The following is a 17,775-nucleotide window of genomic DNA, read 5'->3' as shown; positions in this document are numbered from 1 at the left end:
GCCGCCTTAGGCGGCTAGTACATAATAAAAAAGTGTAATAAAAAGAACCAAAACAGAGTAAAAGCCTCTATTTTTTTTATTTTTATAATTTCACATTGAATTACACTTGAATTTAACCATATATATTATTATAAATGATTTCGGCGACCAAAAATCCTTGATAGCTTTTAAAGCACAAACAAACAATTATTCTTGTGCATTCGACGCTAGGCAGATTCTAATTATTTTGCAGTGGAGTAAAATGAACAGTATATTTCAACACGCTAAGGAAAACTAACCTGTTTACTCAAGGATTACTCAGTAAATGTGTTAAAATTTGGTGTTTTGGTGCAGAAGCTACTTTTTGGCGAAAATGGTCAATGGGATAATCCCAAAGTACCGTTTTTTAAAATGCAGCAATTTTTTTCAGCGAAATCTAAAAATATTCTCTTCCTTATCTTAAACTTTCTTTCCCCAAAAAATATATATATATATTTTTTGAAGACCCTTTGTTAATTCATTCTTTTATCAAAATAATTAAAATCAATGATTCTGCGTCATTTCAGAAATTTTGAATTATGCTGACAGTAATAGATATTTTCATCCTATTAAATATAAATGAGACTGTATGTATAAAAAATAATGGTCTTAATTAAAAAGAAAATTTTCTTCATATTTGTGTTACAAATTTATGTAATGATATTCTCCATTAAAAACAAAGAATTTTTTAGCTTTTTCTAAAAGCATGTTTAATATTCTCTGCCAAAAATTTTATATGAAAAACATACAAAAAAAATTATATTTCTTTTTAATCTTAATTATATATTTTGCATGCTTTTTAAGTGGATATTTACATGTTTAAGCAAACAAAGTTGATTTACTATAGCTAAGTAAATTGTTTCAAGAAAGAAAATATAATTTATTTATTTATTGTTTCCCTTTGGAAAAAGTCAGTTGAGGTATCATTATTTCGAAACTAATGAATGTGTGTGGACTATGCAGATTTTCATAAATGGTGTAACACCTTAGTTTATTTTATTGTTTTGGCTGATAGTTTCTGCTCCTTACTCACCGTACATTACTGTATGGAGATTTTACATTAATTTGTTCTTAAAGGTGATAAATATTTTTGCCATTTCTTTATAAAATATATTACAATAGCATATAGTTGGTTTAATATCTTAATTTAATTTATTTTTAAAGTTGAAGACATTTCTGCACCTTCTACTCAGTGCTTTATTATACAATTTAAATGGTGTAATATTTTAGTTTAATTTCTAATCGAAATTGATACAGGGGTGATTGTGCTCCGAAAAAAATCCAGATTTCCATATTTTTTGCTAACTGTGATCCGAAAGTTTCGGGAAATCCAAAGTCCCGAAATTTCAAAAAATCATCGATCACATTTTTTTATAAAAATTCTTGTGTATTTTATTTAAAAATATTAGAACTAGAATTTATACTTGGCATCTCTTTCATTTGTAAATATTTTTTCTGATAGAATAATAAATGTGATTAGAGATAAAAGTAAACTTACACATAATTATTTATTTAAATTATGCTGCGTATAATTCATTTAGAATATCATGTTTTGAAAATTTCAATGATTTAAATTTACAAAGATATTAATTTTTTGAATGATTTTACTCAAGAAATTTGCATGATTTTTGAGTTTGGCCCACAATCACCACTGTTGATAGGAGTTTTTATACTTTTTTTTCAGTACATAATTGACAAATTTTTCTGAATTAAATTTTTTTTTTTCGATGTTTATATTGGAATGGATGGTAAATTCAGACACTATAGCTTACAATAAAATATCAATGCATTTATTTGAAACGAAATAGGATTTAACACATCACTTGTTACAATGAAGGATCATAATAAGGAGTGTATAGGCTAGATGTAGATATTTAATTTTAAAAATGTTCTTGAGTTATTGATTTCTTGCTTGTAGTCCACGTTAATATTTTTTTACTCTTGGGTTGAAATTAGAACTCAATTTGTAAATTTTCAAAGAATAATTGAAAAGCCACTCCATCATGCAACTATGCTTTTTATTCAAGGAGAGAAATTAAACACAATATAAAATTATTTTTCACTTATTTCCAATTTTTTTAAATTAAAATGTTGCTAAAATATATGAAATTTTAAGTTAAAATACATGAAAATATTAGATCTAATGTATTAAAAATTATATTTGTTTTTAGTTTTGCGCAAATGATGCTGATACATTTGTGGAAGCTTGCAAGCTTTGTGTGGGACATTGTGAAGCAGTAGATTTAAATATAGGATGCCCACAAGCTATAGCTCGCCGTGGTCATTATGGTTCTTTTCTACAAGAGGAATGGGAATTGCTTGCAAATATGGGTATGTGCACTTATTCTTTACTAACAGTTAGGTAAATCACAAAACTAGGCTTGTGCAGACAAAGCCTACTAATTTCATGATCAATATCATGATGGTTGCATTGCGGTCATTATTGTTCACTGTTCTTTACCCCCCAGACAAGCAGGTCTATCCATTGATCTGAAGCTGGGTTGAATAAATATTTTTTTATCTTGACAATGAAAAAAGTACTAAAATTATTGTGGCAAGACTTATTTGCATACAGAATTGTTTTAAAAAGTACTTATAAAATTATTTTAAAACTTCTTCTAAATTTTCTTTTGCAGTTTCCAGAGCTTCAAAAGAAGCAAAAATACCAATAACTTGTAAGATTAGAGTCTTTAAAGATGTTGAAAGGACTATAAAGTATGCTCAAATGTTGGAAAAAGCTGGGTGTCAGGTTAGTAACTCTCTTAATTTCCTTTTTTTTTTTACCCTATTTTATACTTTTTAATCTTTTAAATATTAAATCTTGTCAATTTATACTTCTACTGTGTTTAAAGTTTTAGAAATGTGTTGTGCTTAAAAATTAATTAAATTCTTAAAATGTATATCAAACAATTACTTTAAATTTTTTCAATATCTTTTACAAAATCTCAATGTATAGATTATGATACAAATTGTTTTGGAGAAGAGTTCATGTTATTTAAGGATCTAAAGATGATTGCTTATTTTTCTCTGCAATGTTTTCTATCTTAAACTTATAATTTTTTCATAATTTTTTTATTTACCTGCAAAATTTAAATTCATAGAGTGAAATGTATTAAAAAATTGAATTAGAATGTAAATTGTTCCAAAATATATAAAATCACAAAATACAATTGGGTTTAAACTTAAGGATTTTTTAAACATTTAAACTTCAAAAATTATTTAAATTACTATGATCTTTTTATAAACTTTAAACTAAATTATCTTAGTTTTGTTTTTAGAATGTATTTATTAATTTGTAGATTAGTTAAGCTGTTTGTTGAAACCAATTATATTCATAATGATTTTTAGTGTAACAGATTTATGTTTGTATATTCGTAATAGTTAATATTTTTGTGCAATCAATTTAATAAAGTATGTTTTATTCATTTTTATAATAAACTGTATTCAGCCGCAATGTTTTTTGAACATTAAGTGAGTTATTATAAGATGTTGGTTTAAAGATGCTAAGGAGTTCATTTTTTACATTTAAAATATTTATTCAATCTTTATTCAGATATAATTATTTATTTCAGCTTCTTACAGTTCATGGTCGTACGAGGGAACAAAAAGGTCCATTAACAGGATTGGCTAGCTGGGAACATATCAAAGCTGTTAAGTAATAATTTTTTTTATTTATTAGAAATGCTATAGCAAATGTATTTTTACATTCTTTTACAACATTAAGTCTTTTATTTAAAGCCATTTATTACATTCTTAATAAGAGAGAAATTAGATGTATCTATTTTTTATTTATTTTATTGAATATTTAACCTGTTTTTAATTTTCATACTAAATGATACAGATCACAAGATTTATTTTATTATTTTTTTGGTATAATTTTTAGGGAAAAAAATTCATTACAATATTTGTAAAGAATTCTACTTTTTTTACTTTTCCCGTTCTTTATGTACTTTAAAGTTTTTTTTTGTTCTTTAAAAATTTAAGTCATTTGTATACTTTTTAATTTTTTTTCAATTATTTAAAAATAAAATTTATTTTTGAAATTAACTGAGCTTAAAATTTTTGTTCAGCATTGCTTCAATTTGATTGGCAGAGATACTGTATGTGAAATTTTTTTTAATCAAAACTTCTACAGTAATTAGAGGGTTTCTTTTCTTTTCTCTTCTTTTCCAAAGTTTCTTTTTGTGGGTTTGCTAACTTAATCATATTAATTTTTTTGCTGCCTGAATACAGGATTTAGTTTCGAGGATTATATATTTACTTATTATATATTACAAGGATATAAACTTGAATATTACAAAAAAGTAAAGGAACAGTTGAATTTAAAGAATTATGATGGTACTGTGAAAAATAAAGGGAAATGTATAAAAGATAGTATCTGTAACGCTGCCGATAACGTGATTGGTAAAGTAACTAAGAAACAGGGTAAGGATTGGTATGATATTGATTGTGCCATTGCTAATGATAAAAAGAATGTTGCATGTAAACATATGATACAAGCACACACAAGAAATAGTGCAGAGGAATACCATAGACACAGAAAAGAGGTGAAGAAACTCTTTAGGCAAAAGAAAAGGGTCTTTGATGAAGAATTGTTTAGAGATGTTGAACATCTGAAATCCATTAATGAATGCAAAGCATTCTATGGAAAAATAAACCGCAGTCGATTGGACTTTAAGCAAACCTCTAATCTATGGAAAAACAAATTTGGTGAAATTATTACTGATAAGCAAGTCATTTTAAAACGATGGCATGAACATTTTAAAGAACTTCTTAATAAAAATTGTGACGATGTTGAAATAATTGTGCCTGAATTCATAAATGACATCGAAGTTGAGGCTCCAACTATTGAGGAGATCAGGGCTGCAATTAAAAATTTGAAGATAAAGAAGGCTTCGGGACATGATCTTATTTCAGCAGAACTACTAAAACATTGTGAACCTACCTTATTGAGAAATTTATTTGAACTTATTACTGACATCTGGCACTCTGAGAGTATGCCAACGGATTGGAATATTAGCATTTTGTGCCCAATTCACAAGAAAGGAGATCCTATGACCTGTGCCAACTATTGTGGCATTAGTCTTCTTTGTATAAAATTCTATTTAGAATTTTATATCTCAGGTTGTTGCCATTTATTGACTCACAAATAGGAAAATATCAATGTGGATTTCGTGCTGGAAAATCAACTAAAGATCAGATATTTTGTCTACGTCAGATTTTTGAGAAATCAATGGAATTTAACATTGAAACACATAATTTTTTTATTGATTTCAAGGCTGCTTTTGATAGTATCAATAGAAATTATCTTTTTGAAACAATGAGTACTTTTAAAATACCTTCATAACTCATTAAATTGACGAGACTTACATTGAAAGATACAAAGTGTAAGATTAAGTTTCTGGGGTCTCTGTCAGAAAATCTTGACACATTCACAGGTGTTTGTCAAGGAGATTCTCTCTCCTGTCTTCTTTTTAATATTGCACTTAGAAAATCTTGACACATTCACAGGTGTTCGACAAGGAGGTTCTCTCTCCTGTCTTCTTTTTAATATTGCACTTGAGAGAGTTATTCGTGATTCAAACATCAATACCAGTGGTCACATTTTTAGTAGATCAGTGCAACTACTTGCATATGCTGGTGATGTCGATATAATTGCTCGTTCCCTTCCTACCCTGAAAGAGGCATTTCTTGCCCTTGAGGTGGCTGCAAAGCAAATGGGCTTAGTCATAAATGTAGAGAAAGCAAAATATATGTTATTTTCAAGAAACAGAGTCCCAGACCCCTATCTTGAAATAAATTCTTATAGATTTGAAACAGTGAGAAGTTTTAATTACTTAGGATCAATTATTATCTTTGACTCCTGAAATAAAAAACTGACTATCTGGTGAATAGGGCTGTCTCTGGGCTGAGAAGATTTATTAAATCTAGGTTTCTTTCTAGGAAAACAAAGTTCTTAATCTGCAAAACTCTTGTCTGGCCAGTCTTGACACATGCTTCTGAAGCTTGGACAATAACAAAACTGGAGGAAAATTGTATCGCAATATTTGAGAGAAAGATTTTGCGGAGTATACTTGGTGGTGTAAATGTAAACAATAACTGGAGAAGGAGGTTTAACTTTGAACTGTACAAGATTTATAAACAATCTGATATCATTAAATACATAAAAATAAATAGAATGAATTGGATCGCCCACGTGATTCGAATGAGTGATGACAATACAATAGAAAAGATACTACTTTTTAGACCCACTGGAAGTCGTCATGGAGAAATCTTCAAAGGAAGGCATTGGCTCACATTGGGCTGTTTGGCCAACTATGATGATGATGATGAAAATTTTCGTTAAGCATAGCTTCAATTTGATTGACAGAGACACTGTATGAGAAATTTTCTTAAATCAAAATTTGTACAGTAATTAGAGGGTTAAAAGTTTCTTTTTGTGTGTTTGCTAACTTAATCATATTCATTTTTTTGCTGCCTGAATACAGAATTTAGTTTCAAGCATTATATATTTACTTGATATTCTTTTTTTAAGTAACTACACTTTGCCTTCTTCATTTATTTATTTAACAAAATTTTTAAAATTGAAACTTTTTTTAGGCAAAATTTAAGAATACCAATATTTGCTAATGGCAACATACAGTACCTTTCAGATGTTCATAGGTGCTTGATAGAAACTGGTGTTGATGGAGTTATGATTGCTGGTAAGTGCTGAGTCTGACAGTGCTGAAGTCTTATTTTATTTTGTAACTATATAACTATATGAATTCTTAGTTAAATTAAAATAGTTATTTACTCTAAAGTTTTTTTATTTAAATTTTTAAAGTATGTTGGAGAATCAGCATTGTTGTAACGTGTTATGAAACAATTTATAAAATTTGAAAAAAAAAAGTTTTTTTAAATGTAATTTTCAAAATATATATGAAAAATAGCATTGTTTTAAGATTTGTTGAATCATAATGTGTTTAAACACTTTTTCAGTTTAAAAAAATTGAAATTTTTTTTTTAAATGCTATTTTAAAAATATATATTAAGAACCAGCTTTGTAAGTTGTGTTAAATCATGTTATGTGATTTGAATTTTTAGTTTATAAAATTAAAAAAAAAGTTATTTTAACTGTTATTTTCTAATGATATATTAAAATGAAAGTTTTTTTTAAAATTGCTTTGAATAATGCATTGTGTAATTAAAACTTATTCAAAATTCATAGAAATAATTTTGATTATAATTGGAATAACACAATTTTTTTACAAAAATGAAAATTATTCAGAGTAGTCCATATATTTTTTAATTTTTTATATTAAATTTTGTTTCTATGCATGTTTATCTCAAATTAATTTTATTGTGTTACTTATAGCACAATCAATTATTGATTCAGGAAATAATAATTTGTCATTATGATTTGAATGTTCCTCAAAGATTATAATGTTCGTGTTCTGGTATAATTAGATTATGATTTAGAGACGTTTTTAAAACCGATACAAAAATCTATATGAGTACTTCTGTGTTACAAACTACTGTAGTATATTATAAATTAGGAGAAAATGTTACTTTGTTATAGTTAATTATTTACAAATCAAGGATATAGTTTCCAGAATTTCAAGCCTACCTATAGTATTTTTCAAATAATGTAGTTTTTTTTCTGATTTTCTCTTTTGCTTGTAACTTGGAAAAGATACATTATTTCTTAAATTTAAAATTTAGTGATTTTTTTTTTTGATTTAGTTATTTCATAATTTCACTGCATTATCTGCATAACTTTAAAAATATTTCTTCATAATTGATGTGACAGAATCTGAATAACATAGTATATATTTATGAATGTGATTCAAATGAGTAATTCAATTGTGTGATTGATTCAATTGTATGATGAAAGTGATTCAGATTTTCACAAATATTTTAAGGTTAATTGTTTATTTTTCAGCTCTTAAATTTTTATTTATTCCATTTGCTTAATTTTTTTTATAGAGGGCAGCTTACACAATCCAGCTTTATTTAGAGGTTTGGCTCCAACAGTGTGGGAAATGGCTTTGGAATACTTAGAGCTCGTCAAACTTTATCCTTGTCCAACTTCATATGTACGTGGACATTTGTTTAAATTATGTCATCATTGGTTAGTAGAAATGTTTTGCTTTCAAAATTTTTATATCCGATATCACTGTTATATTGTATAGTAGTTGTTATGAATATAAGGACTCAATTAACCTCACTGCATAACAAGGTCTTTAACCTTGTGGTGTTTCCATTAAATGTAAAGTTTCTGAAAATGTGCATCCTGTACAGAAAGTGATTCAAATTTTGGTACAATGAATATTGGTACAGTGATGCAAATCTTTTGCAATATGTGGGTCATAACTCATATTTTTGAGATAAAATGTATTTGTTTGTTTGTGAAGTAAAAATTTTATTATTTGATATTTTAATTAAATCTGTAATTAATAGTTTTAGTTAATTTGTATTCTGTATTTTAACTAATTATGTTTTTAATGCTTTAAATACAAATTTTATTGCTAAAATTTGAAAAAAAAAATTTGCAAAAACAATTTTTTTAAGGTGCAAAATATTTTGAGAGCTGTCACGACATGTTTTTGAAAAGAAGAAAAAGCTTAATAATAAATAAATTATTCAGATTTGTAATTTTTTTTGCTTTATTCGAAAGGAACAATAATCTTTATTTTTATGTAATAATCCTACAGATAAAGACGCTTCTTATGACATAATTTCTTACTGATAGAGCACATCTAATTAAATTTCTCATACCTTGTTGTTTAAAGAAGCAGCTCTTAATGCATAAACAATTATTGTTATCTGATAACTATACTAAAAGGTTTATTGAAAAAATTATTTTTTTAAAATTTCCGTTATAATCTCTTTAAAACAAGTTTGATTTCCCCCTTTTACTGCCACGAGTTTTTCCTTAACAGCCTGCAATGCATCTAGGAAAATTTTTTTGTGCACTTAAACAATTTCTAAAACTATAAACAAAACTTAAATAATTTTATGGAAACAATAAATAAAAACTTCCCAAAGAAATCTAATTTGCCTTTTTCAAAACGCTATTTTGTCAAAAAGCTATTTCAAAAACTATTTATTAATCTTCTCTCCTTAAAGATAAGTGAATGAACATAAACTCATTTATGAAATACTACGTGCCATATTTTTTATTGGTTCAAATACAGGATGATAAAAAGGCAATAGGGGATAGTTCTAATTTAACTAAAAATTAGATCATTGATACCAAGTAATCTATTTAATTTTACCATTTTATGAATGAATTTCAAAATTTCAGTATTGTATGATTTTTAATTTAGTCCTTGATCTAAGTGTTACTTTTTATTTACTAGAAAAAATCCTGCATTATTTTCTTAATATGTATTATATACCTCAACAGTAGTACGTATATGCATCTTAAAATTGATTTCTTTTGAATTACTTAATTGCTAACTGTATTATTGTATTTTTGATTACTGATAGCTAGTTTGGAAAGGTGGCATCTCTGCAAACTCATTTGGTTATATTTCTTCTCTTCATGCTTTTACCAAAAATATTACTTTGGTTTATCTCTCTCTCTCTTTTTTAATTGGCCTCTTTCGGTTTATACTCAGCTTTTAACTAGATTTTTTAGAGATTCTCACATTTTATATTTCTATAAAAACTATCCATCTGTTATAGCAATTGATATTAAAGAATTTTTTTCCACTCTCAATAGCTTGTTATTGGATGAAAATAAAAATATTAGGCAAAAAGTAGCTGTTGCTAATTGTATTGAAGAGTTTAGAATAGCTGTCATTGAATTGAAAGACAAATATGAGGTAGCATTATATATTTTTTTATTTAATTTATTAGTAATAGTAGTTTGCTTGTATTTTCTATTGCTTGTATTCTTATTTTATTTCCAATCATAGGTTTTTAGTTGAAATAGAATGAACAAATACTTTAGGCTATGATTTATTTTATGTAAACATGTTTTATAAAGGTTTTAATTTTCATCAAATTATAAGGATCAATTTTAGAATTATTCGTTTCTCTTCATTATTTTGAAGCATTTTTAAAGTGAAAGTTTTTTTTTTATTAGTTAAAAATATGAAATTTTTTATTAAAAAGATGAAAATGATATCTGAAATGTCTGAGTTTTAATTTTTTTCTCTCCACTGGCAGGAATGTAACATAGATAGATTAGAATAACATGGATAACATATAATCTTTAATTTTTTTTGGAAATTTCTTCTGCCAAGTTCAAGCATGCCAACTTGTTGGAAATTTTTTAAAAAATCTATTGAGTATTATTTAATTTAAATAAAATTAATGTTTTTTTTTAAAATTTGGATGCCTATTATGTAATTAGTTAAAAAAAATTAAAATATATTTCCATTCTAACTTCCATTCATATGAAAATCCTTGGATAAAATTGATTATATTAATTTATTCTGGGTAGCTAAATTTAAATAAGTGTATATCACTAATATGTGGATTTTTAAATTTCAAATAAAAAACATGGTTATTTTTGTATTTTCTATGTTTCTGTCAAACAAATTATGATGGAAGCTAACTAATAAGTTTAATAATAGAATTATTACTAACTAATAAGAACCATTAGTTGCAACCATAGTGTTAAAAAAAAATTTAGTATATTTTTTTATTCTCTATTATCTAAATAAAATTGATTAATAAAAAGGCAATTTTATTGAAGGACAAAAATTAACATAATTTTTTGTGTTTGGTTATTAAGTATAATAAATTTAAATCTTAGTATTGTATAGAATTATAAATATTAAAAAGAAAACCTTTGAAAAAAATTGAATTACTAAGTATTTGTTGAAAGTTTGTGTTGTGAGTTACATGATGTAAGTTCATTATTGTATAGAATTTTAGTTCTGACTGTAATATTTTTTCAAACTTTATAATTTTAGAATTTTTTGAAGAACAGTGAAAATCACACAAATTGTTTGAAAGATTATGGTTTACCAGATCCACCTTGGATTTGCCAGCCATACGTGAGGCCAGAGTATGTGCTTTGAAAAGTATACTTCTACCATTTTACGCTAAACAAATTTTATTTATAAAATATACTTAATTTTATTTTACACAAGATATTTTAATTTAATTTTCAGCAAATACTTTCAGAGTTACTTATTTATGCCTAAAAGTTCTTACTGACTAGTAAAAGTTAAATCATTATTCTTATTTTTGGAAAAAAAGTTTTAAAATTGCCAAATTATGGAATTACTTTCATAAATTTTTTTTTGTTGGCTTATTTTGATCTTAAGAAGTTAAGAATTACAATAAACTTGAACTCTGGATTGGTTAAGTGGTTTAAATAATAATATAATAAATTTAACTGGAAGTTATTATATTTTTATGATGTACTAGTTTCTATAACAACAAAGTAAACATTTATGAATACATCTTATATTTGAAAAGCTTAAAACAATATAATGATAAAAATAAAGTATTCCTGCAGCAGCACATTGTGGGCAGGAGCATAATGGAGGTTAAGTCTCCACAATTTTATGAAATTAGCATGATTATCACAATGTGGTCTGTATTAAACAGGAGCCACCTTTACGTTCCAGACAGGCTGATCCCCATCAATCTGATGATAACTTGGCTTCAGATTGCTACTGAAGATTGAACTCCAGTTCTTTGCAATGGCAGTATAGTTCTTCTAATCAATAAGCTATCACGTCTCAATGTACAGTGGAAATCTGATTTAACATTTTCTGTCGGGCTAGGGTTAAAAAACACACGGAGTTGGATAATCAAAGCTTAACCCCGTCCCGCCCCAGAAAAAAGAGGATTCACAAGGGTAGGCTTGGTGACGATCAATGGCAGCATGTCGGAATAATGGGCGAGAGAGGCAAAAGCAACTCCAGGGAAAACCCTGGTTGATGTAGGCTGGGCGCTGCATGCACAGAGCAGCAACCTCGCCACAGTGTGGGATAATGTTAAAACAGCTTAAAAAACTTCAAGTTTATTTTTCACAGATTGACACAAGATGAACTGCTAGAAAAATGCGTACTCTTTACATGATTTTGCTATTAGATACAATTTGAATAATATTGCTCTCAATACTTACTATTGTTTACATATTTGCTTTATGTTTTACATTTGCAAATATTTTAGAGTTTTTGTGCTTTTAAATGAGATATAATAGTTTTTGTGCTCACGATCACCAGGAGCAGATAATAGAGCAATTGAAAAATAATGGGATATGTGTGGCAATCAGTATACATGCCATCGATTTCTGAAGATCTTCAGACATGAAATTTTGTTCCAAAGGCCGGAAGTTCTTTTTGGATACTAAAAAGCAATTAATTCCTAAAAGATTTATTAAATCCATTTATAATGCATTTTAGTCGACACTATCCAAGGTTTTAGATATCAAATTCAGAGCTTACAAAGCATTTATTTTTGTCGAGAAGCGTGTCTCAGCTCGCCAGAATCCCAAAAAGGAAAACATTGCCTAACCAGTTGTTTAGTGTACCATTCTTTAAATGATGGGATCATTCCAAGGTTGAAACTTGCTGTAAAATTCTTCTAACAAATTTTACAAAAGCTACCAAACTTCCTTTAACCACCCTTCCCGTGATGTAAAAAAGGAATAATATACGATGGGGGCTCAACTGTAATAAAAAGCCTCATATTTGCCACATTGTTTAGGATAATGTTTATGTAAATATTACCACAAACTATGTTGTTAATAAGATGCTTCTGTGTATTGTGCTGTTATTAAATGGAAATTCTGTAAAGTATAATGTATAAACAATATTAAGGAGTAGTTTGTGAAGATGGCGCTTAAGGAAAAAAATATGACACATCACTATATTGATCCATATGTTTAATATTTATTTGCTATTCGTTATTTGCTGTTTGCTTGAATTATCTTAGCTCTTTACAAAATGTTTTATTTTTAAACTAATTGAGGAGCAAACTTTTTAATACGTTTAAGACCAGTAAAATTGTCTGATTTTCCCTGAAAAAGACTAAAAATGAGCCAAAACTATATTTAAAGTTTTGAACTAATGATCAAATTTTAACATCGCTATAAAGAGGAAATCTGGAATTAATGTCATGTCAAATTAGCCAGTGTAATGAATGTATTTGATGTACATGAAATATGTTTAAAAATATGTTTAACCACAACAACTTTATCTTATAAAATATGTTCTAATTTTTGTTTTGTTTATTTGTAAATATTGTATGAACTTGCTTAATAATTTAAAATTAATTTTTATCTCTTTGTATTCTGACTTGTTTGGTTCCCCAGCATTTAAAATTTGATTAAAAAGCATGATGTATAATGTTATTATTTTTTTATAAAGCTTTTGTGATTGCTTTTAATATTTTTACTTTTATTTTCATTACCAAAATAAATAAATTAGTAGTAAAAAGTTCTAAAATTAAGTCATTGAAGTTGTATTTTATCAGTTATTATTGTTATGTTTGTTATAGTCCTGTTGCCTCTGCTCAGAAGGTAAAAAAGGAAAAATCTGCACCTGAAAATGAGATCGCACCATGTGGCATTAAACGACAAAACTGTGATAACTCATTATCTAAGAAAAAGCTCAAGAAATTGTTAAAAAATCCTCGAAAACAATTTTCTATCAAAAAAGCTTTTGATGTTTGTTCTCTTTGTCCCAATCCAAAAGTAAATATTTTTAAAATCTACTTCCAATTTCTTTATATTTGTTAATATATTTTATACATAATTTTTTTTTGTTATAAACATTTTTATTCGTGGCTCTAACATCAGCTCAATCATACAATTTTTTTTTGGTAAAAGCTGTTGTGGTGGTGATCGCCATTAGTGGTCGAATAGAGAAATTCATCAAGGGTTATCTTGGCCTTATTGATACATCTTAATTTATGGATGTAATAAAATGATTATCTCCAGGAAATTAATATAAATTATTTAAGTAAAAATTTGACTTATTAAGCAGAATTGGTATAATGCATTATGGAAATATTCAACATACAAAAAAGGAAATCCCCTAAAGGGATCAAATCAGATACTCTCTGACATCGAAAGATGATGCAGCAAGAAGATCATTTTTGACCGTTGAAAACTGAGACTGGGGAGGCCCGAAAAGGGCTCTCCCAGTCTCTACAAATTTGAAATTAAAAGTGAATGCAATTGTTCCCGATGGACACAGGAGAAGCATGAGTAGGAGATCCAAAATTGGCGATTTATCAAAATATAACATAGCCAACCTAGTTCTATCAACCTTGGGTTCAAAAATACCTTGGCAATCACGAGTCGCCAACAAATTTATGGGAATTATTACAACCATGCAACTGAAACATTTTTGCTGTTTGAAATTTTAGAATAAAAAGTTATAAATGGATTTTTGTTTTCGATTAGGCGCGGCAGTGAAGTACATTGATCGATAAAAAAAGAATAAATACTTTATGTTCACTTTAAAAGATTAAGTCCTTGATTTATTTGAAATATAATTCTATTAATAAAATAAGCTTAAGTAATTAAAGATATTTTAAAAGGTAGGAAATAAATATGTAATGCCAATTGTGGCATCACATCTGTGTTATAATTGTTTTGTTAAATAACACTGTCACAGTGGCTTTTAATAACTTTAGGTTTTTATAAACTTTCAATTGTCTTATATAGGTTAAATTATTTAATTTTTGATAGTCTTACTTATATTCTACTTACTTGTGTTACACTTAATGTTTTTTGAGCTACACATAAGTTTGAAAATTTCATCAGCTATAATATATTGTTGTAAACGTGGTATCAACTCCTGTACATTACATATAAGTTTAAGTATAATAGATATATAACAGTTTTATTATATTTTTTTTGAAAAATGTAAGCATTTATTGAATGTTCTGCATTGCATAAATATTTAAATCCAAGTGTTTGATTGTTTTTATTTTCATGTACTTATTTATTCAAATTAGTATAAAATTTAACAGTTTTATTATTGTAACCATAAATACTTTGAAACCTAAGTTATTCTTAACCATCACAATAAACTATTAATATATTGAAGCTTTAATCATAACTGTAAAGTATGGGTTCATTTATTTCTGATTAAAAATGATCAAAAATAAGTATTTCTAAAATTTTAATCTTCTTTAAATACTTCTTTAAATAATTTTCTGAACTTATACTTTTTAGAAAGTAATATACTTGATTCATATTATCTTTTACTAGAATATTGCTTAAAAAAAGGAGAATGAAATTAGAAAAATTCTTTTATTTTATTCAGATTGCACATGACTATTTTTACTTGATCTATTTAATTAATATATGTTATACGAAATGGTATGCTTTGAAGCATTTACAAATATTTAAGACCCAACATTTTTCATTTAAAACGCTTTATTGTCTTTTTTTCTTAAATTATTCTTTACTATTATAATATGCCAGCCAATATCATCTTTATCTGGTTCTCAAAAAGCAAACTATTCACACATAAAAGCACATTTGTCTATTTCATTACAAATTTAAAGAGTGAAAATGATGTTAAATATAACTCATATCATTATTGACTGTTTGCTAATAGGAAACGTTTTATTTAACAACTCTTATAATGAAAAAAATTAAATATATTATAACTTCTGTATCTTTAAAGTATTCATAAGTTGCCACTGGGATATAAATCTTAAAGTATATATATATTTGTATTTAAGTGCATAAAATAAAAAAAAGAAAAGGATTTAGTGTTGATAGCCATCTTTTATTAGTATTTTAAAAATTAAGTATTTAAATCAGATTATCATACTTTCAAAATGAAGAGAGATTTCAGAGTTACTTATTTGTGTATGCTTGTTTCCGTAACAAATGCTTTTTTGCAGTGGTTCAAGTTTTTCTTTTAACATATTTTCTAGTAATTTATTGATACATATAATATTTTGTTACTTTAGTTTAAAAATTTCTTGATGTTTTTTCTTTTTCTCTGACGTTTCCTTTAAAAATTGTCATTGTTTCTTTTCTAATTTTACTGCAATATTTGCAAGTTTACTAAAGGTTTTATAATTTTACTATCTATTAGAGAATTCTTTGTTATTAAGTTCACCTCACTATATTTTAGTATTTAGTCATGTTGAACAATTTTGTTTGTTAAATTTGACATTTTTTTCTTCCTAATTTAACAACAGCTTTTTAAAAAAATTTTTTTTTTCTTTTAAAATTTACTATATATTAGAGAAATTTTTGTTGTGCACATGTTTAGATATCTTGAAATATTTTAGTAATTAGACATGTTAAACAGTTTGTTTCAGATTACAAAGAAACTATTATTCACAATTTAACATTTATAGTGATTTTTCATTAGTAAAATATTTTTCAGGTAACATTTTTATACATTTTACTGTTTGTGTTTGTTTCCAATATTGATATTAATAATCATTATAAACATTTATCACCAATGATTTATTGATGTAATCTAAGATTTTTTTATTATTTCCATATTTAGTAAATCTTATTATATGTTGTTTTATATTAGGGAACAAAATGCACATACCAACTTTGTAAGTCTTGCTGCAGAGATAAATCCTTCAAAGAAAACTTGGATTGTTCAGGTTTGTTGTAATACAGAATGCTTAATATTTATTTACTTATTTGTAAAGCTATTTTTGCTAAACAGTTCATTTAAAATGATATGAATACTTTTAATAAACAACTATCAGCAATAAATTATTTTTTAAAGGCTGTATTAGATGAATAAATTGAAAAATCAGATCATACATTGCAAGTTATAATCAGATTAGTTTTCTAAAAAAAATAATAAAATGTTTGTAACAATGAAATGGATTTCTCTTATACATTTTATTGTTGTTAATTTATTTGTAGTGATAAAATTTAAATAAACTTTTTAAAAGTTTTTTTTATCTATTCTGATCACTTTAAATAATGTTGTTTTATACCAAATAAACAAATATATAACAAATCAATACTTCTGGGGGTACTGAATTGGAGATCGATCGTTCTCTGATTCAGGTCTACGGAATTATATTTTTTGGAATTTTTATTGGATATTCCTAACTTTAAATGTGTGATATTGTTCTCTAAATGTTTATGATGTCAATTTTATGAATCTGATCTTGTTTTTAATCTGTATCTTTTATCGATCTGTATCTTCAATCAGCCTGCATGTTATAGATCTGTATCTTCTTTAAGTAAAGTATCATTATAAAAAAATTCTCAGCAGAAAGTTATTTCTTGCTATTAAGTTTTTGAGTTAATGTTAACACCTCCTTCTCTTTCCATGAAAAATAAAAGAATTTTAGAACTTTATTTCTTTTTCTAATTTCAGGACATAGATTTAGTTTCAAAACGAAGATGGAGAAATCTGATCAGGAAGCACATTGTAAACTTCCTAAGGAATTTGATGTACAATCAGCTAACTGTGATAATTTTAAAGATGATTGCTTATGACAAATTGCTTTTTGTTCATAAATTTTATATATTTGATATGAATTCTATTATTAAAATTTATGCTGTTACTATCTATTAGTAATTATTTGTGACTGATAAGATTAACATCGCATTTTCATTTCTGGTTTTAATATTTTATTGATGTTAATTTAAATAAAAATCTGTGCAATTCTCATTTAAACAGGGTTCCCAAGGGTCGGAAAATCTGGCATTGTCAGTGAATTTTATTTTAACTCCAAAAATCAGTGCATAGTCAGGGAAATTCAAATTTTTTTTTTACAAAAACCTGGAATATATTTATATCATACCTGGAAAATAACCAGTCTTGAAATTGTCAGTAGCAGTAATCAGTTATT

General features: G+C 26.3%; 1 protein-coding gene across 1 annotated transcript; it reads left to right on the top strand.

Moving 5' to 3' along the window:
- Window positions 1–2,189: 2,189 nt before the first annotated feature.
- LOC107452039 (Dihydrouridine synthase 1) lies at window positions 2,190–17,490 on the top strand (the record flags this gene model as incomplete). Its single annotated transcript, XM_043046383.2, is given in 10 exon segments — window positions 2,190–2,349; window positions 2,655–2,767; window positions 3,591–3,673; window positions 6,619–6,722; window positions 7,987–8,131; window positions 9,728–9,830; window positions 10,929–11,023; window positions 13,471–13,666; window positions 16,488–16,563; window positions 17,298–17,490. Coding segments are annotated over 10 exon segments (1,197 nt in total), but the record flags the coding sequence as incomplete, so codon positions are not given.
- Between the last annotated feature and the right edge of the window lie 285 nt (window positions 17,491–17,775).

The sequence above is a fragment of the Parasteatoda tepidariorum genome, chromosome 3, assembly GCF_043381705.1.
Source record: "Parasteatoda tepidariorum isolate YZ-2023 chromosome 3, CAS_Ptep_4.0, whole genome shotgun sequence".
Taxonomy (NCBI): Eukaryota; Metazoa; Arthropoda; class Arachnida; order Araneae; family Theridiidae; genus Parasteatoda; species Parasteatoda tepidariorum.
Note: the sequence above shows the minus strand (reverse complement) of the source record. Positions and strands in the feature narration are given on the sequence as shown.